This window comes from Microcaecilia unicolor, chromosome 6 (assembly GCF_901765095.1).
Source record: "Microcaecilia unicolor chromosome 6, aMicUni1.1, whole genome shotgun sequence".
Classification (NCBI taxonomy): Eukaryota; Metazoa; Chordata; class Amphibia; order Gymnophiona; family Siphonopidae; genus Microcaecilia; species Microcaecilia unicolor.
The window spans coordinates 184,373,414-184,397,037 of record NC_044036.1 but is presented as its reverse complement, the minus strand read 5'-3'; the positions used below and the strand labels follow the sequence as shown (position 1 = coordinate 184,397,037).

At 43.8% G+C, this 23,624-nt stretch overlaps 1 protein-coding gene across 1 annotated transcript in view; it reads right to left on the bottom strand.

Annotated features, from left to right (window-relative positions):
* The window catches only part of LOC115472490 (cadherin-related family member 4-like), a 95,650-nt gene that overhangs the window by 28,077 nt on the left and 43,949 nt on the right, over positions 1–23,624 (bottom strand). Inside the window, exons 5-8 of the mRNA XM_030206782.1 lie at positions 22,750–22,780; positions 21,782–21,920; positions 16,685–16,741; positions 1,232–1,334 (exon numbers count right to left, since the gene is read on the bottom strand). Of these exons, the coding sequence (XP_030062642.1) occupies positions 1,232–1,334; positions 16,685–16,741; positions 21,782–21,920; positions 22,750–22,780 (330 nt within the window). The remainder of the gene's footprint in view (positions 1–1,231; positions 1,335–16,684; positions 16,742–21,781; positions 21,921–22,749; positions 22,781–23,624) is intronic.

Below are 23,624 nucleotides of genomic sequence, written 5' to 3'. Positions count from 1 at the left end.
GCAGTTAACCTCCTAAACAAGGACATGGGAGAAGGGGGAACCTGCATAGAGCAGCAGTTACAATCTAAACAAGATATGGGCATGGAATGGTAGTTATGGGCCTGACCACTTTTCTGGGCACAATAGATGGATCACACTGGGCTTTTTTAAACGCTGACCATGATGGATAGACTTAGTCCTGGATATTCAATGCTAGGCTATATCTGTGCTCAGGCTTTGAATATCCGAGGTTAATGTGGCACATGCTCGCTGCTGGGTGTAATGTGGGTCCCAGCTAAATATCGGACGGGACCCCCATAAGTGTATCTGGCCAAGTCACAATCCCCCCTATGATTCTGATCCCCCCTCCCACCTCAAGATGAAGAATCTCCCTTCTAATCCCTCCTCTCTCCCTCCCACCCACCCTTGAAGAACCCCCCCTTCTGATTCTCCAGAACATCAAGAACCCACACTTCCAGGATCCTCTCTCCACCCTCCCATGAGCCTACCTGCCTGACCCCTGGTGGTCTAGCAGGGAATGGGCAGGAACGATGCCCACTTGCTCCTGCCTGTGGCAGCTGCCCCTTTAAAATGGCTGCCGCAACCTCTAGCAGCAGCTTCTTGGTACTACTGACAAAAAGTTCTATTCTTTTTGGAAAATCAAAACAAAAAAGAAAAATGAATGAAATTTCATTTTTTTTAATTTAAAAAGGATTAATAAGTTCAGCCATCCCCAGGGTCTTCCTCTCCCCCTTGAAAAAAAAAATTCACTATCAACAAAATATTTTTAAAAAGTCTTTTGGCTCTGCACATTCCTCCTCTAGTCCCTGGATCTCCCCCAACCCTTTTTCTTCATATCAGGATCCTCCGTGGTTAGAAATTCCCAGTTACACTTGCTGCCCTGGTGCTATTGTTCAAAATGGGAAACAGATAAGATGAGGTGATTGGGGTTATGGGACTGCAGTCAGTGACTGCAAGAGTCTATTAACGTTTCTTATCAGGACAAAATACAGAGTGAAATATATGGAAGCACAGCGTGCTCTAGGAGACAATATTGTACCAGGTACAACTGGCAAAGGCAGCTCCAAGTTGTGGAGTATGGTGAACAAATGACGTTTGCGTCTATAGATGGAAGCTGGAAAATATCAAGTGAGACCATGATGACCTTGCATTATTTTGCTGTACATGGCTATCAGTATCAGTTCAATGACTGCCATTAAGTCACATATCAGAGATCATGAATTGTCATTACCAGGCTGAGTGGGCTCACAGGAATAGGGTCCTTTTGGTTCCCATTCTGTTGCTGCTCTTTTGCCACTTGGTTCTGTCCTTGCGCTTCAATGTCTGGCACAGATCTATAGAGATAAATGTAATTAACTTTCTTCCAAACCAATAAAAAAGCCATTCCTAGGACTTCAGCATCTTCCCTTTCATGCCCAGGGAAGGGAGATATATCTCTCTGAGAACAGCTGCTAAGAATATGCAACGTGTCTAAGAAAATGTTCAGTTGAGTGGAGACCTTTCCACTGGAGCGGAGTAAAATCCCATGTAAGTGAGGAGGCCATTTCTGTAGGTGAAGTTTACTCCAGGACTGTGGAGCTGGTATACCAAACCTTTGACTCTGACTCCGCCTTTCTCCTATAGATATTAGGCTTTAATCTAAAGTACTGGTAAATATAACTTTAGATCCACAGGAAAGATATGTATATATACATGCAGAATGCCAGATTTAACTCTAGCCACCTTGATGGAAAGACTGGATGAACCATGCAGGTCTTTATCTGCCAACATTTACTGTGTTACTATATATAAATGATACATTTCCATATATTTTAATACTTTTTTATTTTGAAGCTGAAATCGGAGTCAGTACACTTTTACAGACTCCGACTCCAACTCCACAGTCCTGGTTTAATCACCGGCAGTTTAGACCAATTCACATACTCTAACATATAACAAAGCAATTGCACATAGTATAAATATAGCATCTCACAAATCATAAATATACTTATATATGCCAAGTAGATCGAAAATTGTATGTGGAAATCTTTTTTATTATAGTTGAAAAAGATGACAGGAATTCAATTATACAATGCAATCAAACTCGAGAAACCAGCCTGTCATTATAACAACAAGTAAACTCTGTGGGCCTACTATCTGGCTTCCTGGCAGACAATCTACACATCATTCAAAGAATAGCAGGCCAACACTGCCAATGTTAATCAATATTACACAAGTACCTGACAGAAACCCAAATTGTGGCAACATTCTATCCTACAAATCCCAGGGCAAGCAGTTGCTTCCCCATGTCTGTCTAAATAGCAGACGATGGACTTTTCCTCCAGGAACTTGTCCAAACCTTTTTTAAACCTAGAAACGCTAACTAACCACAGTTACCACATCCTCCGGCAAAGAGTTCCAGATCTTAACTATTCATTGAGTGAAAAAAAAATTTCCTACTATTTGTTTTAAAAGTATTTCCATGTAACTTCCTCGAGTGTCCCCTAGTCTTTGTACTTTTGGAACGAGTAAAAACATTGATTTACTTCTACTCGTTCTACACCACTCAGGATTTTGTAGACCTCAATCAAATCTCCTCCAATCCGTCTCTTTTCCAAGCTGAAGAGCCCTAACCTTTTTAACCTTTCCTCATACAAGAGGAGTTCCATCCCCTTTATCATTTTGGTTGCTCTTTGAATCTTTTCTAATTCTGCTATATCTTTTTTGAGATACGGCGACCAGAATTGAACACAATACTCAAGGTGAAGTTGTACTATGGAGCGATACAGAGGCATTATAGTATTTTTGGTCTTATTCACCATCCCTTTCCTAATAATTCCTAGCATCCTGTTTGAATTCTTGAAACTATTGATAATAACATGACTCAGTAATATGTTAACTCCTAAAGCCAAACTGAAAATGATGTAATATTTGATATGTGTCCTATTTCTGGTGTGTCCAATTCACATCACACTTTGTACCCCTCACAGTTTGGGGGCTCATCCAGGGGAGGGCTGATCCATGGGATATGAATAACAATATTTATTTCCTGATAGTCTGTGTTTATGCCTGTTTCTTTGCTGTGCTGCTGTTACAAATACCTTTGCCATTTCAGTGAACTTGATTTACAGCAATTTAAATTGGATATATTACGAAAGTGGATTATTTGCTTATTTTGAGTAGGATTTTCTTTTATCTATTTTGTAATCCACTTTGCGCTGTTAGGTTAAAAGCAAAATAGAAATGGCCAAATATAATAAAAATTTCTTTGGCAGATTATTGGTTTAACCATTGAAGGGAGTCCCAAACTTATATCCTTAGGTATTCTCTTTACGAGGGAATAACCCTGAAATTAGTTGCTTATTTAAGTAGACCTGGTGCTAAGACGGCGAAAGGGGTCAGTCCTTGAGGCAGCCCTGGGGAAGGGCGAAACGTGCATGTCAGACGTTAACAACAACACCTGGGTCCGATTCTCTGAAATAAGATGAGTATTCAAGTATAGGCTTAAAAAATATTTATATAAAAGAAGAAAAGTTTATATATAAAAATGTGGCACCATGATGAGCCGATGAAGAGTTGTGTGCAAGTTTTATTGCCATAAAATTGTTTTGGCAATATGCACAGCTGAGGTTCCTAAACTATTACAAGAATTTTTTAAGGCTGGTGAGAATATATGTGGTGGGCAAATATAATACAATACATCACATCTGTGGCTGTCTCATCTTGGATAGCTCTTCCTTCCCATGGGTGGGGGTGGGGGTGCAATGATATTGCTGGTTGCAGTATCAGACCTTTGAGTGTTACTGTATGCTGAGTTTAAATCTTTTAGCAGCATCCAGATTAGGACTGTTTCTACCAAAGGAAGTGTGTTTATCTCTTGCTGATCTGTGTATTGTACTGACATTTCTGTGTTAATCTTAATAGTGGAGGTGTTAAAGCATGCTGACATTACTGCTTTAGTCGCATGTAACATAGCTGTGTTGTGTTTAACTGAAGCCAGATTACAAATAGAGTTGGATCTGTGTCAAAGGGAAACGGATGAAAACACATTAGAAAAGATTCAGATACACTTTTCTGAAGCACAAGAGAGGTGTCTTGTTTTGCATTCTGGACAGGAGACATGACACCCCCACAGGAGTGGTTTTTTACAATGAAGCATTTAGAGTATTTAACTGATTACACATTTTGACGTTTATCATCTTGTGCTTCCAGTCCCTAAACTAGCACGATCCGAGTCGATGCGGCATTCTGCTTTTCACATTTTATGTTTAATTCTCTTTATTGCTGACGATATATATCACTCCATAATACAGTGCTCGCATCATAACAGAACATAGTATCAGACAGCATTTTTCTAATTAACATTTGCTTGAACTTCTCTATCAACAGAACTTCTCCCTTTTTCTTTACCCCCCCCTTTCAACTAATCTCTCTCCCACCTCCCCCTTTTCACCCTTTTTCCCTTCCCCCCTTTTTTTTCTTCCTGTCTCAATAGACATCCATATTACTTATATCAGTCACACATCTTTAAATAAGCTGCAATATTACATATTAAGTAGTCTGCTACATGCTGCTGGGGTTAGAGTTTTCCAGAAGAGAGCCCGTCTGCGTTCAAATGCTTTCTCCACTGCCACAGGGCCTGAGTTCACCGCTAGCCGCTCCATCCGCATTAACTGTATCATTTGACCTCTCCATTGCTGTAGCGTTGGAGCTTTTCTTGACAGCCATTGCACCAAAATCTCTTTCTTAGCTATTATTATCGATCTCAACACAAAGTCACGGTATCTCGCTGGACACGGGTTGCTCAACGTTGGATGACCAAACAATAACCGCATCTCGTAATGTCAACCCGTTTCCCATAAGTGAGACACCATCAACAAAAGGGGTTTCCAAAAATGCACTATCTTTGGGCAGAGCCAAAACATGTGTCCCAGTAGCGCTCCCTGCTCACCAGATCTTCCACATGCACCATCCGGCAATGTGCCCATATAAAAGGCTCTCCTCGGGGGAATATATACCCGTAGTGCAAATTTGTATTGTAACTCCCAGTGAGCAGTAAACGTGGTTTTTCTCATTGTCAATATATGAGATCGAAAAGTAGCGCTTGATATGGGGATCCCCAATTCCTCAGTCCACGCCTTAACATATTTGATAAAGTTCAGTTCAGTAGCTGACTCCCTAATATGTTTATGATGGGAAGAGTGGAGGAGTGGCCTAGTGGTTAGGGTGGTGGACTTTGGTCCTGGGGAACTGAGGAACTGAGTTCAATTCCCAGCACAAGCAGCTCCTTGTGACTCTGGGCAAGTCACTTAACCCTCCATTGCCCCATGTAAGCCGCATTGAGCCTGCCATGAGTGGGAAAGCACGGGGTACAAATGTAACAAAAAACAAGACAGCAACGCTTTCTGCTGTGCCCCCAGGAAGTCTGCTGAAGATAGCTCCGCCTGCACTTCTTCCGTCAGGTCTTCTCTGGGGAGGCTAGCTACATAGTGTTGCAACTGGAAATAATGAAAGCGGTCTACTTTCTGAAGTCCAAACTCTTTTTGCAGTTGATCAAATGACTAACTTCCCATCCTCCGTCAGTGCATGCATCAAATAAACAATTCCCTGAGCTTTCCATCTCCGAAAGGTTTTATATAAGCTTCCTGGGGGAAATGCTGGGTTGTTGCAGATCAGCAAAAATGGGGTAGTCTTTGCTGAGAATTGATGATGCTTGCATAACCAGCACCATACTGCCTTGGCTGTTGGCATTATGGAAGTAGTTCGCAATACCGGTGGGATATCTTCCCCTCCAGTATGCAATAAACAGCTGAAATGTATCTGTTTTGCCAAGTCCAGTTCAAGATTGGTGGCTGAGAAGTAATCTTTATCTCGATACCAGTCTGTGATATGTCGCATTCCACTTGCCACCGTTAAGTGGCGAATACTTAATAGGCCCAAACCTCTGTATTCAGCTGGTATCTGCAATGTTTGTAGCAGTAGCCTGGGCAGTTTCCCTTGCCACAAACATTTTTGGAGGTAGCTATTCAGTCTTAGTTCATCCTTTTTCTTTAAGTAAAGTGGCAACGATTGAAATGTAGGAAAGAAAGCCAGCAGATCAATGTCACAACAAAAAGATTTTATTGAAGATACCGTGTATGAACAAATTGCCCGACACAGGCCGTGTTTCGCCCACCTAGGGCTGCGTCAGGGGCTAATTTGAAACCTTCGTAAAGGGGCAAATATGGTGCATAAAAGTCAAGAAAAAACCAGCTAAAACGGGAATCCTGTGGTCTCTAGCATACACAAATGGACACACCATTATTGAAGCTTCAATAATGGTGTGCCCATTTGTATATTAGCCCCTGACGCAGCCCTAGGTGGGCGAAACACGGCCTGTGTCGGGCGATTTGTTCATACACGGTATCTTCAATAAAATCTTTTTGTTGTGACATTGATCTGCTGGCTTTCTTTCCCATATTGGATTTTGCAGATCGTTTGCCTTGTTGTTTTTTGGAACGATTGAAATGTATACAGACATTTTGGTATGAGGATCATATTGCATAATGTTATGCGACCAATCAATGTCAAGGGATACTCCTTCCACACTTTTATTACATGAGTCCTCAAGCAATTTAGTTACATTGTTTACATATAGCTGGGTTAAATCTCTGGGCAGAGTAACTCCCAGATAACGAATACTCTCACTCACCCACGCCAAAGGAAATTGCCCCTTCCATGCATCCTCCTCTCCCTTCTGCACCTACAATGCTTGTGGTGTCCTCTAGATAATTTTCTAACGTGGTCAGCTGCTCTGACAATTGCATAAATTGGGGCTCGATCGCCAATTTCACCGCCGTTGTGAGCTGTTCTAGTTGCTGGTCAGAGAAGCTAGGCGGGGGCGGGGATGACACAGGGCTCATCGCCATCTTTGACTCACAGGCTCCGTGTGTTTTTTCCAGATCCTTTCTCCCCATTTTTCCTGGCATAGTCGCTCCAGATCTGGTAATGAAGGGTTCCTTGCAAAATCTATATCAGCTGGTCAAACGTTTTGGGTATTTCTAATCCAATTCGCGGTTGTTTGGTCAAGTGGAGAAGCGGAGCCCGGGAGAAGCAGCACAGACCATCTGGCTCTCTTCAGCACATCACAAGGTCTCTGCTTTTTACATTTTAACACCACATCTATGGAATAATTTACCAGGCAATATCTGATTGGAACTTTCCCTTCCAAAGTTTATAAAACTTTTAAAGACTCATTTTTTTCAATTGGCTTTTCAAACTAATTCTAAATAATCATACTTCCTGATTTGAATTGCACGCACCATGCTTGTTACTGGCTAACCATGTATCTGTCATTTGTTTCTTATGTATTAGTGCTCCTTTTAACTAGTGTATGAATTACTCTTTTCTATTGAAATGGCGTTCCTTTCATGATAGTGATTTTATGTTGATATTTTATTGTCAACTGCTTTGGCCTATTGTTATGTAAAGGTGGTATATCAAGTTTTTAATAAACATAAACTGTTCCGGACCTGCAGCCTCTCCAAGGGGAAGGGGAAAAAGCTTCTCCTCTATCAGGTTATATGCAGCTCTTTTATTGCTAGCGGGTAATTCAGGAGATATAACTTAAAGCCTGTAGGGAAATCATGTGTTTTCTCTACTCTTAAGTAAGCGTCTCACAATAATGTAGAGAAGTATCAATTGTATTTCTCTGAGCTTCCTAGTATGGGTGCATAAGTCTTACGTTCTAATTACCACTGTTTATGTCTTTGGCTGCTACTTGCTTTTAAATAAAAATTTAACTTTTATTTTTATAATTATTGGCCTCTTTCATTGTTTGTCAGTATTATTTAGGGGCCTTAGAACTCAGATTCACATAGGTAAAGGGAATGTAGCCTAATAATCCTGGTAACAGAGTGCTGTTACCATTACATGTGCTGTCCCTTTGTACAATGTCCCACAGGAGGTGCTGTTTATCTGTTTTGCTACTACAGTCCAACTACTTAGTGTTGGATCAATTTCAGTGTTTGGCAGTAGAGAGGAATAATAGTTCTTCACAGGACCAAGGAGAAGACAATGGTGTCTTTATTCAACCTGTTAAAACTCCTGTGTTGAGACATATTGAAGCCAAGATACAGTGTGATTCCCTTCCTATGCTAGAGGGGGGTGACAAAGTGTTTACCTTGCATAAGAATCTGAGTCTGACAAAAAAGTATGGTCAGCGAGGGAGATAAAGACAGAAAATGTACAGAACAGTCTAAACCAAGGGTGTTCCTTGTTCTAGGTGCAAATAAAGTATTGGTCACTCTGAAATACCTGCAGGTCTTCCTCGCAAAGGAGGAAGCCAAGGCATCCCGGCTACCAACAAAAATCATTGCGTGAAAGATCCCCACAGGCAACGGGAAGTGAAACCTCCTGGGGAACTGAAACTGAAGTCAAAAGTGTGCACCTAAGAAAATATGCAGTTATTGGACGGAAGCCAGGACAGAGTAGCTGTCAGCTCCCTCCATGAACCCATTAATTAGACTGAGTAGATTATTTATTTTCTTATTCCACAAATTTTGTCTCAGTCCTTGCAGCCAAAGTGGGTTGCACTCATATGTTGAAGTGTGCAGAAAGTCTGACCACACCCACAAAATAAAAGTTTTAGCTTGAATGGAAACCCTGAGGAATCCAAAGTCGTAAAATCAATGTGAGGTGAACGCTGGCAGTACCTGGGCTGAGTGAATTAACCAGAACAGACTGGCAAACAGTGAAGAGGTCAGCAGAGCTAATGCAGATAATATAATGAACCCCTAATAAAAACTAAGTTTTTTTAGAAAAGAGAAGAAATGTTGGTTGAAAACAAAAAGAGGCTGATTTTTCATTCCATTCTAGGAAAGGCGATTCTGGACTTGAACCATGAGACTTTTAACTGAGTGTTTGACGTGTTAAGCTCTGAAGGGTCCTCTGTCTTTTACATGTTGGACACTATATCAAGAAAGTGTCAGGCACGCCAAGTGGAGATGTGAGCCCTTGTGCCCGATGAAGGAAGAATCCCCACCGAGCTGTCTGCCAACCCCGAGTTCCCCTTGTGTCTCCCTCCATTCCCCAGGGGTTGAGCCCCCAGGTGCAGGAAACCAACAGCAGGAAGAACTGAGTCCAGAACAAAGTCCACGGGGCACAGCCAGGCAGTGGGCAAAGATGGACCAGGAGCAAACAGTGGTCAGTACCAGGCAGCAGACAGTAGAAAATCCCAAATCAGGCGAAGGTCAATACCAGGCAGTAAACAGTAGAAAATCCAGAATCAGGCATAGGTCAATACCAGGCAGCAAACAGAAGCAAAATCCAGACTCAGGCGAAGGTCAATACCAGGCAGCAGACAGAAGAAAAACCAGAAGCACTGCAACTACCCAGAGAACTGAATAGAAGCCGAAGCGTGGAAGGACTGGAAGTTGGGCTTTAAATAGAACAGGAATTAGGCCCAAACATGTGAAGCTGTCAACAAGATGGCTGCCCCAACCGGAGACGCCCTTACGCCCAAATATGGCCTTCCTTCCTGAAACTGCCCAACTCCAAAATGATTGCCACAACTTAAGACACCCACCTCTAAGGTGGCCGCCCTATCCTGGAGATACCCACATCCAAGATGGCTGCCCCATCCTCGGATGCCCATATCCTGAGCGGTCAGGGAACATGACAGATAGTTGGTTATCTCTTGTTTTTCAGATGGGGAACAAAGAATTAAAGGCATTCTAGGTTCCTGGCTGTTTAAATCACTTGTCCATGGCTAACCGCAAACATTTAGCAGCACTTAACCAGTGGTTAGCACCTGAGTCGAAACTGGCTTACTTGCGGGCATTTCAGGGGTGGAATGTGCCCATAATCACATAAGATAACTACATAATAAGCAGTCCTATCTTTAAGCAGGTTCAGCTTATGCGGTTAAGGGCTGAATATTGCACTTAAATGCATAAGTTTTGGCAGCCGACATACAACTGGACATGGCCCAGTCTTGAATATCTTGGAATACAGCCGGCAGCAGACATAAAAATGCTGCCAGCTGAATATTAAGAACATAAGAACATAAGCGTTGGGACAGATCGCAGGTCCATCAAGCCCAGCATTCTGTTTCCAACAGTGGCCAACCCAGGTCACAAGTACCTAGCAAGATCCCAAAACAGTACAATACATTTTATGCTGCTTATCCTAGAAATAAGAAGTGGATTTACCCTGTTCATCTTAATAATGGCTTAAGGACTTTTCTTTAAGGAAGCTAGCCAAACCTTTTTTAAACCCTGCTAAGCTAACTGCTTTTACTACATTCTCTGGCAACGATTCCAGAGTTTAATTATATGGATTGTTCTTAATGCTCTTGTTGTCGGAGTCTGAAGCTCCTGAATTCGTTGTGCCTAGTCCTCCATCTGGTGTTGTTCTGCAAGATACACTTGCAAGCGATGTGATGGGGGTGGGAGAGTGTGAGGAATACACAGAGGTGTTGGACCTGCAGGAGGAACTGTGCTTCTGGGTGGGCTTGAGGCAAAACTGGGTGGGTCTGGGCCCACCCAGGCCCACCTGTAGCTAAATAAGTACATAAGTAGTTCCATACTGGGACAGACTAAAGGTCCATCAAGCCCAGCATCCTGTTTCCAACAGTGGCCAATCCAGGTCACAAATACCTGGCAAGATCCCAAAAAACTACAACACATTTTATGCTGCTTATCCCAGAAATAAGCAGTGGATTTTCCCCAAGTCCATTTTAATAATGTTCTATGGACTTTTTCTTTAGGAAGCTGGCCAACTCTTTTTTAAACTCTGCTAAGCTAACCGCCTTTACCACATTCTCTGGCAATGAATTCCAGCGTTTGTGCAGCGCTGCATATGCCTTGTAGCGCTATAGAAATGCTAAATAGTAGTAGTAGTAGTTAATTACACGTTGACTGAAGAAAAATTTTCTCTGATTCGTTTTAAATTTACTACGTTTTAGCTTCATTGCCTGCTCCCTAGTTCTAGTGTTTTTGGAAAGAGTAAACAGATGCGTCACGTCTACCCTTTCCACTCCACTCATTATTTTATAGACCTCTATCATATCTCCCCTCAGCCATCTTTTCTCCAATCTGAAGAGCCCTAGAAGCTTTAGCCTTTTCTCATAGGGAAGTCGTCCCATCCCCTTTATCATTTTTGTAGCCCTTCTCTGCACATTTTCCAATTCCACTATATCTTTTTTGAGATGCGGTGACCAGAATTGAATACAATATTCGAGGTGCGGTCGCACCATGGAGCGAAACAAAGGCATTATAATGTCCTCATTTTTGTTTTGCATTCCTTTTCTAACAATACCTAACATTCTATTTGCGTTCTTAGTCACCGCAGCACACTGCGCAGGTTTCAACATGTTATCAATGACGACACCTAGATCCCTTTTTTGGTCAGTTACTCCTAACGTAGAACCTTGCAGTACGTAGCTATAATTTGGGTTCCTCTTTCCCACATGCATCACTTTGCACTTGCTCACATTAAACGTCATCTGCCATTTAGATACCCAGTCTTCCAGTCTCGTAAGGTCCTCTTGTAATTTTTCACAATCCTCTTGCGATTTAACAACTTTGAATAACTTTGTGTCATCAGCAAATTTAATTACCTCACTAGTTACTCCCATCTCTAGGTCATTTATAAATATGTTGAAAAGCAGCGGTCCCAACACAGACCCCTGGGGAACCCCACTATCTACCCTTCTCCATACTGATCATTTAACCCTACTTTCAGTTTTCTATCTTTTAACCAGTTTTTAATCCACAATAGGACACTACCTCCTATCCCATGACTCTCCAATTTCCTCTGGACTCATTCATGAGGGTCTTTGTCAAACGCCTTTTGAAAAACCAGATACACTATCCTGCTTATTTTCGAAGGAGAAGGCCGGCCATCTTCCGACACAAATCAGGAGATGACCGGCCATCTCCTAAACCCAACCAAATCCGTATAATCGAAAGCTGATTTTGGCCGGCTTCAACTGCTTTCCGTCGCAGGGCCAGCCAAACTTCAAGGGGGCGTTTCAGCAGGATACGGAAGGCGAGACGGGGGCGTGGTTACGAGATGGCCGGCTTCGGCCGATAATGGAAAAAAGAAGGCTGGCTCTGATGATCACTTGGCCGGCTTCACGTGTTCCATTTATTTTTAGGACCAAGCTTCAAAAAAGTGCCCCAACTGAGCAGATGACCACCAGAGGGAATCAGGGATGACCTCCCCTTACTCTCCCAGTGGTCACCAACCCCCTCCCACCCAAAAAAAAATTAAAAATCATTTTTTGCCAGCCTCTATGCCAGCCTCAAATGTCATACCCAGCTCCATGACAGCAGTATGCAGGTCCCTGGAGCAGTTTTTAGTGGGTGCAGTGCACTTCAGGCAGGTGGACACAGGCCCATCCCCCCCTGTTACAAGTGGTGGTAAACAGGAGCCCTCCCCCCAAAACCCACTGTACCCACATGTAGGTGCCCCCTTCATCCCTAAGGGCTATGGTAGTGGTGTACAGTTGTGGGGAGTGGGTTTTGGGGGGCTCAGCACACAAGGTAAGGGAGGTATGCACCTGGGAGCAATTTTTGAAGTCCACTGAAGTGCCCCCTAGGGCAGTTGGTGTCCTAGCATGTGAGGGGGACCAGTGCACTACAAATGCTGGCTCCTCCCACGACCAAATGCCTTGGATTTGGCCGGGCTTGAGATGGCCTCCATTAGTTTCCATTATCGGCAAAAACCAATGGCGGCAATCTCTAACACCGGCCATCTCTAATGCCGTCCCAAATGTTGAGATTTGGTCGGCCCTGACCGTATTATCGAAACGAAAGATGGCCGGCCATCTTGTTTCAATAATACGGTCGGGTATGCCGCTTTCCGTGGCCAGCCTTAGAGATGTCCACCCATATAGATAGCCGGCCCTGTTCGATTATGCCCCTCCATATCAACTGGCTCACCTTTATCCACATGTTTGTTCACCCTTTCAAAGAAATGCAATAGATTGGTGAGGCAAGATTTCCCTTCACTAAATCCATGTTGGCTTTGTCTCATTAATTCATGCTTTTGAATATTCTCTCTAATTTGGTTCTTTATAATAGTCACTACCATTTTGCCTGGCACCGACGTCAGGCTCACCGGTCTATAATTTCCCAGATCTCCTCTGGAACCTTTTTTTAAAAATCGGATTTACATTGGCCACCCTCCAATCTTCTGGTACCACGCTTGATTTAAAGATAAATTACATATTACTAACAATAATTCCACAAGTTCATTTTTCAATTCTATCAGTACTCTGGGATGAATACCATCCAGTCCAGGAGATTTGCTACTTTTCCAATTTGTCAAATTGCTTCATTACATCCTCCAGGTTTATAGAGATTTCATTCAGTTTCTCCGACTCGTAAGCGTTGAATACCATTTCTGGCACCTGTATCTCTGCCAAATCTTCCTTGGTGAAGACCGAAGCAAAGAATTCATTTAATCTCTCCGCTATGGCTTTGTCTTCCCTGATTGCTCCTTTTACCCTTCGTTCATCTAGCAGTCCAACCGATTCTTTTGCCGGCTTCCTGCTTTTAATATACCTAAAATAATTTTTACTATGTGTTTTTGCCTCCAATGCCCCTGGATTGTCCTTTTAGTGCATTATATATTGACATTATGTTTTTTTTATATGTTTTTTTTAATTATTTACTAGTAAAACAGGCCCGTTTCTGACACAAATGAAACGGGCGCTAGCAAGGTTTTCCTCGGAGTGTGTATATTTGAGAGAGTGTGTGTGTGAGAGAGAGAAAGTGTGTGTGAGAGTTGGAGTGTGTGTGTGAGTGAGAGAGAGAATGAGTGAGAGAGAGACAGACAGAGTATGTGTGTGTGTGTCAGAGAGAGAGAGAGAGAGAGTGTAAGAGACAGAGTGTACGTGTGTGTGAGAGTGAGTGTGTGAGAGAGAGAGAGAGAGAGAGAGAGTGTGTGAGAGTGTATGTGAGAGACAGAGAGTGAGTGTGTGTGTGTGGGGCTCCAAGTTCCATGACCCCCTCCTTCCCTTCCTCCCTCCCTCTCCTCCCCTCTGAGTTCCAGGCCCCCTTCCATCCAAGGTGCAGGCCCCCCTCTCTCCCTCTCCTCTCCCTCCTCTCCCTCCTCTCCTCCTCCCTCTCTCTCCTCCCCTCCGAGTTCTTGGCCCCCCTTCCCTCTGAGTTCCATGCCCCCCTCCCTCTCCAGCGTGTTCCATGCCCCCCTTTCCTCGGAGTGTGTATGTTTGAGAGAGAGAGTGTGTGGGTGAGAGATGGAGTGTGTATGTGAGAGAATGAGTGAGAGACAGACAGACAGTGTGTGTGTGTGTGTTTGTGTCAGAGAGAGAGAGAGAGAGTATGTGAGAGTGTATGTGAGAGACAGAGTGTGTGTGTGTGTGTGTGTGTGTGTGTGTGTGTGTGTGTGTGTGTGTGAGAGAGAGAGAGTGAAGCCTTCAAGCCTTGAAGCATTAGTGCACTCTATAAGGCTCCATCTCCTCAATTGACGACACGTAGTGCCGGAACGTTGCAGGAATGCTTCAAGGCTTGAAGGCTTCAGTTTCTCGGCTTCAGAATGTTGGAGGTGCGTTTTATTATATAGGATAGGATACAGAGGGTGTGAAATCAGGACAGTATATAGCAATCTTTAAGACATCATAATGGTACAAAAAAGGAAAACACAACAGTCCTGCATTGACTTTTGTTCTTTAATATATAACACCAAAAAATAAACTCCCCTCACACTAATATTCCAAATGATCATATATGAAAACTACAAAAATGTGCATACCCTGTCACAACACTCAAGCACCCCCATCACCCCTGTGGCACCCTGAAATCTGAAGAGTTGCCATAGAAGAGCATATTTCCTGTTATCCAGTTTGAAAGAGCGTGAATAGAGCAAATACTCGTAGCAAGCCACATCACACATCTGCATCACATCTGCATCACCCAACAATCAAATGGTACAGAAAAACGATTTTACAATTTTCAACATCTGAGGAGCCTGTACCATTTGATTCTTGAGCTTTTTATATGTTATAGATGTATTGACTCCTGAAGCAGGCAATTGGTTTGCCGAAACATGGCTCCATGTTGAGTCTAATTTTATTTTACACTTGCCACTTGTTGCATATTTTCAATAAATTTCGACATTTTTTTGAAACCTCGTTGTGTTTCCTTTCTTTATTATTGGAAGTCCATTGGTCCTTCCATACTTTCATTTTGTTGGACTTTATCTCCATAGGGAATCCCTCTCCTTTCACCCCTTGTAACTTACTCCATGGGAGAAATAAAAACAGATCAGTCGATATTCAGCCTGCAGTGATCAGAGTTTGATAAATGCTGACTGCCGTGGACAAAATTAGTCCCAGATATTCAAACACCAGAACTTATGCAAATCCTGCCCCCCCCCCCCCAATTCCCCTCCTTCCCTCCCACCCCCCCAGAAGAACATGAAACCACCTGAGGATCCCCTTCCATCCCTCCCAACCCCAGAACATCATCCTTCCAGGACTGTGACGGGTCTACCTGCCCACTCGCTGGTGGTCTAGAGGAATTGGGCAGAATACCTCCTCACTCCTCCTGCCTGCTGTGGTTTCTACTCAAGATGGCTAGGGAGGGAGGGGGATCCTGGGGGGAGTTGTAATGTTCTCAGGGGGATAGGAGGGAGGGGGATCAGAAAGGGGGATTCAGGATATTCTGGGAGGTGGGAGGTGAGATCAGCACACTTTAGGCTGGGACCTGGAAGCTATATGGGTACAGCAACTTCCATTCTCCTCTCCCTTCCCCTCCACCCTACTGTCCAGAAGCTCCATATCCCTTCTCCCTCTATGGTCCAGCAATCCCTGTCCCCTCTCCCTTCCCCTCCACCCCTATGGTGCAGCAGATCCATATCCCCAATACCCCCCCCCCCCCCCAGAAAGTGTAGTATCAGTGATCAGCAGGGCAGCGTCGGAGAGACGAGCAATAGCAAGAAACCCAGCTCCTTCCAGGGTTGTGTAAGCAGCAAACTGTGTTCGGCAGCCTTTCAGTTCAGGTGTCACTACGCACCGGAAGTGTCAGTTCAGGTGTCACTATGCACTGGAAGTGAAAGCCTGCTAAGTGTGTTTGTTGCCTACAGAATCCCTTAAGGAATGTGACATCAAGGTTCACATAGCTGCATCTGTCGCCACTGGGTTGCGTTTCCTGCTACGGCTGTCTGCCCCCCAAACGAACTGCTGCTGTTTGCACTGGCTGGTGTCCCTAACACACCTCCTGGCTGGGTGCTGGCAACATACTAGTGGATTGTGACACACCGGTTGAGAACTGCTGCTATAAAGTTGGAGTAATGTTAGCAATTATATTGCTTATTGATAGTTCTGTTTTCTGGCTGATACCTTCTCTAATTTAAAACTGTCCAGGAAAGGGAAATGGGACTTGATATACTGCCTTTTGTGTTTTTTGCAACTACATTCAAAAAGGTTTACATAGTATATACTACTGCTACTACTTATCATTTCTATAGTGCTACAAGGCATATGCAGCGCTGCACACCATACACAAAAGACAGTCTCTGCTCAAAGAGCTTACAATCTAGATATTTGTACCTGGGACACTAGAGGGTTAAGTGACTTGCCCAGAGTCACAAGGCGCTGCAGTGGGAATCAAACCCAGTTCCCCAGGATCAACGTCCACTGCACTAACCACTAGGCTACTCCTCCTTGAATTGTAAGGGATTAAAAAGAAGATCTTACTTGCTCTGTTGGAGGAGCTGAGAAGCTTCCTCTGGGGTTCTCATGCAGAAGGCAGTCCTGGAACAAAGAGACAGTACATTAGTGCAGACTAATCTCAACATATTTAGTACATTTTTCTTCAGTGCAAATGAGAATCTTTGCTGGGTTTGTGCTAATCAATTAAAGAATAACTGAAGGATACTGTAATTTTGAGCATCAGGAAGGGAGAATAAATACAGTCAGGATATTGTAGGACCTGGCCTTTTCCCTTTGCTTAATTCATGGATTTTTGAGCTCTGGAGGCTCTGCTTTCATTTCATCTTGTTTCGAAAATGAAACAAAACAAAAATGAATGCCAGTGTTCATTTTTCACTGCATTTTCAAAAATAAAAATCACTAGCAGCTAGCCCTGGGTCACCCCTGTTGAAAAAGTCTATACCACAGCAAAAATAAAAGGCTTCCCTCCCCAGCCCAGTGTCATCCTTCCTTCTATTCCGAGGCCTTCTGGCACTTCGCTCCATGGCTTTCTCCCATTCTTGGATCTCTGGGGCAGGAGCAATGCACAATTGCTCTTGTTCAAATGTTCTATTTCATAATAGCATTGGCTGAGTCAAGTCCACACCATTTTCTTGTATGGTCTTTGTCAAGATTGCTGGACATACTTAGATTAATATGAAACCAGCTTGACATACTTAGATTAATATTAAACCAGCTTCTGACTTCTGATAACCCCCCCTCCCTCAGGAATCACCGAGGATGGCAAAATGGACCAAATTTTGCCCAGCTGCTTGTCTCAATTAACATATCTTTTGTCCTATCTGGGAGCAGGGCTCTCTAAGAACAAAGGAAGCCAGACAGATAGGCTCCAGAAATAGGGACTTCAAAGAGGACAGCCTGTAAAAATGGTCATCTTCCTGACTTCAGAAAGTAAACTGGAGTTGGTAAAGGAAAGAGCTGAAATCAAAGGCTGGGAAGAAAACGAAGTTATTTGAGATATATAAAGCACAGCACAGGGCTCTGCTCTCACTTCTTCTTCTACTTCTTCTCTCTCTGTCTTTCTCTCTACACACATCCATCTCTAGCCACCAGAGCCCCGGCTCTGGCCCCCTTCTCCTCCCCAGCTCTACACCAAAGCTTTCTCTCCCAGAGCACATGGCTCTGCTTTCTTAGGCACTTCTCTCTCTTTCTCTTTCTATGCACCCCTCCATTCTTACCTTTCTTTCATTGATTCCCATCTAAACCCACACACAGATTGTACTATTTCCCTGTACTAAGTGCTGTGAGCCTATATATGTACATACAATATACTTTCTATATATATCCAAACCCCTGCGGATTGTGTATTCTTTGGGAACCCACTGCCTCTGTGAACTGGACCTGACTGCTTCTACGAACCCACTGCCTCTGTGAACTGGACCCAGGAACATCCCTAGACAATGATTGCTGACATCTTGCACTTGAAAACCCAGGAGTAGTAGAGTAAGTCATGGGCTGAGGAATCGGGTGGCCTGAAAGAGCTCAGGGAATGTTGTTAGGCCCAGAGCAGGGGCTTTAGCCACTTTTTAGTGTGCATTATTTAAAAATGACATACAGTAGAAAAACAAATAAAAATATATAAATTTAAAAAGCAACATAAGAACAAGCTATTAAGTGTCAAAGCTGCTAAGAAGACCTACTTTCCTTCCTTTATTCAGGTGTCTAATAATTGCCTATAACTAAGCACTGTTTAACATTTTCTCATCCTTCACGTTTCCCATATGCATTCTACCACATCATATTTAGATTCTAAAACCACCCAATTTGTTAACACTAGAACTACCATAGGGGTCATTTTGGCCCCTAATGAAATTAGATTGAGCAAATAATTTTGTACATCTATGACTTTTCATCCTCAGATTGACCCCTTATGACATTTCAGTCATCTGACTGTGGCTTTCTTCAGAGTGAAGTAGTGGAATCTGTGTGAGATTGTTGTTGGTTTGGTTGGTTTTTTTTTTTTTGTAATACTTTGTAGTTTGGATTGTTTGATAAGGGGCAAAGTGATTGGCGTCTTTCTAATAAATTTAGCACCTCCAGAGGAAATGGAGGGGTGTGGGCCTCTATCTATTCAATTTGAAGAAAAAGTAGTGAATTTCTTGGTCACATATTTTGAACTTTAATATGTGGATGAAGTCATTGGGTAGTAAAGATGTTTTCCTCTTTTATTTAATCTGTCAAAGACATTAAACACAGCAGTTCTTCCTAAAATAATTATTTTTGGGGGAAACAAAACCCAGATGCATAATTGGGAGATATTGCATATATCTGTACTGTCACCCACTGCTATGCTAATATATGGTGCCGATAAAGGTGAAATTTAGTAATACCTGTTAATTTCCTTTCCTTTAGTCTGGCTGCATCATCCTAACTAGTAAGTTGTATTCCCCACCTAGCAGCAGAGGGAGGTAGGGAAACCAACTTTTCCTAGTGGCATCACTAGGATAAGGGTCTAGTGCACTTTGGAAAACTCCAGTATCCCTATGCAAAAGCAGTGGAAGGTCTCTGAAATCACACCCATGCCCTATCAACCACTGCAGCTATAAACAAATTTAGAACAAAAGCTTTAACTCTTTTTTTTTTAACACCACTGGAGAGAAAGACAGAGATCCCCATGTGTCCCATCAACCAAAGTCTTCTGAAGTGGGATCTCAAGATGATGCAGCCAAACTAATGGAAAGGAAATTAACAGGTATGACTAAATTTAATCTTCTAAGCTGCATCATCCTGACTGGTAGGATGTACACAAGCAGAACTCACTGGGTGGGGGAGACAAGGCCTCTGAGTAACAACTGCTCTGGCAAAGTCCAAACGGGCTCTGGCTAGCACTTCAAGCCTGTACTGCTTCAAAAAAGAATACAGTGACAACCAAGTTGCCCCTTGGCAGATATCCTCCAAGGAGACAGCATGGGCCTCTGCCTACTAAGTTGCCTGTGCCTGAGTCGAGAGTACCCTCAACCCGGCAGAAACTCATTTATTCCTTCAGATATAGGTAGCCTTAATTGTCGACTTGATCCAATGTGCAGTGAAGGCCTTGGATGCCACCTGGCTCTTTTGAGGGCAATGGAAGAGGATATAGAGATGATCAGAGAGATGAAAGGAGGACTCTGTAGATGTCCAGCTTGTGGAGCCTCCTGGCTGTTGAGTCTGCACCCTGATCTGCCAGGAGGTTGCCAAGGAAAGCAGACAAACCTTTTGGTTCACATGGAAGGGAGAGATCACCTTGGGAAGAAATAATGGAACAGTACAGATGACCACTGAATCCTCCAAGAAGGAGAAATGCGGGCCCCAAAATGCGGGTCCCACCTCAATGGGTGGCGGTAAGGGCTCCCCCCAAAATGGCTGCGTGGCAAGTGCTTCTACAGTCTATGTTCCAGAAACATTATTATTATTATTAGTAGTAGTAGTAGTAACATAGTAGATGACGGCAGAAAAAGACCTGCACGGTCCATCCAGTCTGCCCAAGAAATGTGCCACTTTTTTGTGTATACCTTACCTTGATTTGTACCTGTCTTTTTCAGGGCACAGACCGTACAAGTCTGCCCAGCACTATTCCCGCCTCCCACCATCGGCTCTGGCACAGACCGTATAAGTCTGCCAGCACTATCCCCGCCTCCCAACCACCAGCCCCGCCTTCCACTACCGGCTCTGTTATCCAATCTCGGCTAAGCTCCTGAGGATCCATTTAGCATTTGTATAGCGCTACCAGACGCACGCAGCACTGAACACCTGACACAGAGAGACAGTCCCTGCTCAATAGAACTTACAATCTAAAATAATACAGACAGACAAGACAATTAAGGGCGAGGGAAGTACTGGGTGAGAAGGAACAAGGTGGGGGAGGCAAATGAGTAGTGGCTAGGAGCCAAAAGCAGCAGTGAAAAAGTGGGTTTTCAGCATAGATTTGAAAACAGGTAGAGATAGAGCAGTGGCGTACCAAGGGGGGAGGCGGGGGGGGGGGGGCGGTCCGCCCCGGGTGCATGCTGCTGGGGGGGGGGGTGCCGCGTGCCCGTCATCTCCGTGGTTCCCTGTTCTCTCTCTGCCCAGGAACAGGTTATTTCCTGTTCCGGGGCAGAGGGAGCAGGGCCAACGGAGACGACAGACGCGTAGCACCCCCCCCCCAGCAGCCAAGAAGACACCCGGGGGGGGGGGGTGTTTGTGCGCCAAGGGGGTGAGTTGATGTGCTGGAAGGGGGGGGGGGGGGTTGATTTGCTAGGGGGAGGTGTTGATTCGCCGGGGGGGGGGTGTTGATGCGCTGGAAGGGGGAGGGTTGATTCACCGGGGGGGGGGGGGGAGTTCATGCGCTGGAAGGGGGAGGGTGATTCGCCAGGGGGGGTATTGATGCGCTGAGGGGGGGAGTTCATGCGCCGGAAAGGGGGGGGGTGATTCACCGGGGGGGGGGGGGGGTCGTGTTGCACCCGGGGGGGGGGGGTGGTGCGCAGCGGCAATCCGCTCGGGTGTCAGCCGACCTAGGATCGCCCACTGAGATAGAGCTAGACGTACAGGCTCAGGAAGTTTATTCCAGGCATAAGTGCCGCGAGAGAAGGAAAAGGAACGAAGCCTGGAGTTAGCAGTGGAGGATCAAAGAAGACCATGATCAAATATATAATATTACACTCATTGTTGATTTTAATCATGAATGATAATGTGCTTGACTGCTGGGCAGACTGGATGGACCTGCTTCAGGACTTTATCTGCTGTCACTACTATGTTGCTACATTACTGATGTAGGTGAATCAATCCTGTTCTGATTTCTTGCATATAAGGGACTATCACTTGGTGTTGGTGAGCACAAGAATGCTTCACCCCTGTCCTTCTCTACCTACCTGTACTTTTGCTATTCTATTATATTTAACTTTTATTTCTTATCAAAATCCTGTAATCCATATTACTATGTAAGCCGCATTGAACCTGCTTTGAGTGGGAAAGCGCAGGGTACAAATGTAATAATAAATAAATAAATAAATGGCTCTGCTGGCACTTGAGAAGATTCCTGAATTGTTGAAACAGTGACTATAAGTTGAATAATACTGACATATTTGAATATTTCCAGTGTGACTTGTTTTTCGTTATGTCCTTTACCTGCTCAGAATCTTCCAGATCAGTAATGCCAAGGCTCCCAGCAGAAGGATTCCTGTGATGGTCAGAAGTGCTACAAACCAAGGATCTGGTGCCAGTACTGCTCTGTCTGAGTGACAATTTTGGGCTCTCTCTTCTGAGTCTGAAAACAGAAGACCAAGAAACAATTACTGGGAAATTTCACAATCCTAAAATATAAAAGAACAGTGAATTAAGCAGTGTTGTGAGATACCTGGAGGAATACAAAGGAAAGATTGAATCATATCTCTCAGCATCATCCGCTCATTCTATAGCAGGTTGTCTACATTTAAGTGATTTGCACAGTTATGAGCATAAACGGCAGTAGTGCGACTAATCAATATTCTAGAATTATGTGCTAAAATGAGCTGTTATTGTTCAGGGGGGCATTCACATGAATGGGCCATAGTTGGGGCTCCCACTTCAATGTATAGGTAGGAGCTTTTCTATAATAGGGCTTGGGCACCTCAGTTCCATTATAGATCACAAGCGTAACCCAGTATCATGGGTTTAACATGTAGGTGCCCATACTTATGCCAGCCTAGATCAGCAGGGCACATTAATTTACAGTAATCTATAAGCTACCCACATAAGTGGGAGACAGGCCCATGTCCCACCCGTGCACCTTCCCTGGCCCTGTGTACACTCCTCTTGAAATATACTGCTATGTAAGTTAAGCAGGTATGTAGGCTGATTATGTGATAATTACACTTCTATGTGCACAAATGAACATGTATATTGTCTGCACTCTGTAGATTCATGTGAGTATGTACTGTAAATGTAAGCACCTGGTTATAGAATTGCCCTTCACAAACTAGCAACTGAATAAAAATCCCCTTAGTGGAGACCCCCAAGATAGTGCAGAAGCTTCGGGTGTTGAGATGTAAGTAGTTAGAGGAGTTCAAATCCACCCTGCATGAAAATTGAGAGACAGCACTCCCTGAGAGACTCACGGCCATATGGCGACTGGTGGCAGTAGCACATCTGCGGCAGAGAGCAGAGAACCAGTATTTTATGCAAGGGACGCCAAAAACAGTGTACAATTTATAGTTAATTAAAATTTACTATATGCTCAACCTAACTTGCAGACCTGAGCAGATTACAAAACTAAGGGTACATGAATAGGCAGAAAGGAACTACAATATGAGACAGGAAAGGAATAAATCATTCACACATAAGAAGAATGTACAAGCTAAACAGCAGCAAGTGGATGGGTCATAGGAGATGAAGGGAACAGAGGGTGGGGGGAATGAGAAGGGAGGGAAGGAGGGGGAGAGGAAGAACAACCGGGAGGAACCATAAAGGCTTGATTAAAAGCCAGGTTTTTATAGCAGTCAAAGTTTTAAGGACGATTCAGCATGAATGGTTAGAGGAAGAGAATTCCAATGACAAGGGAGCAGGAAAGAAAAAGGCATGGTATCTGGGTAAATTCCAACTGGGCAGCTTTTGGGCTTGGGAGAACAAGGCAATGATCATTAATCAATCGCAGAAGATGAGTGGAGGATATGGAATGGTCAGTGATGCTAGGTAGTCTGGAAGACCAGTCTTTGGGCTTTGAATGCTAGCGTGAGTAACTTAAAGATGATCCGTTTCTCAATAGGGAGCCAATTAAATTTCTGAAATAAGGGGACACATGATCAAATTTATGTGCATGAGTTATCAATCTTATAGAAATGTTTTGTATAGATTTAAGTCTTTTTAGATTTGTCTTCATGCAGCTGAGATAGTAACTAGACTTGACTATTGCAACATAATCTAACAGTGAAAGGACAAGGGAGTGAAAGTCTCTTGAGCAAATACTGCGGATTCACTGTAATTGTTGGAGAAC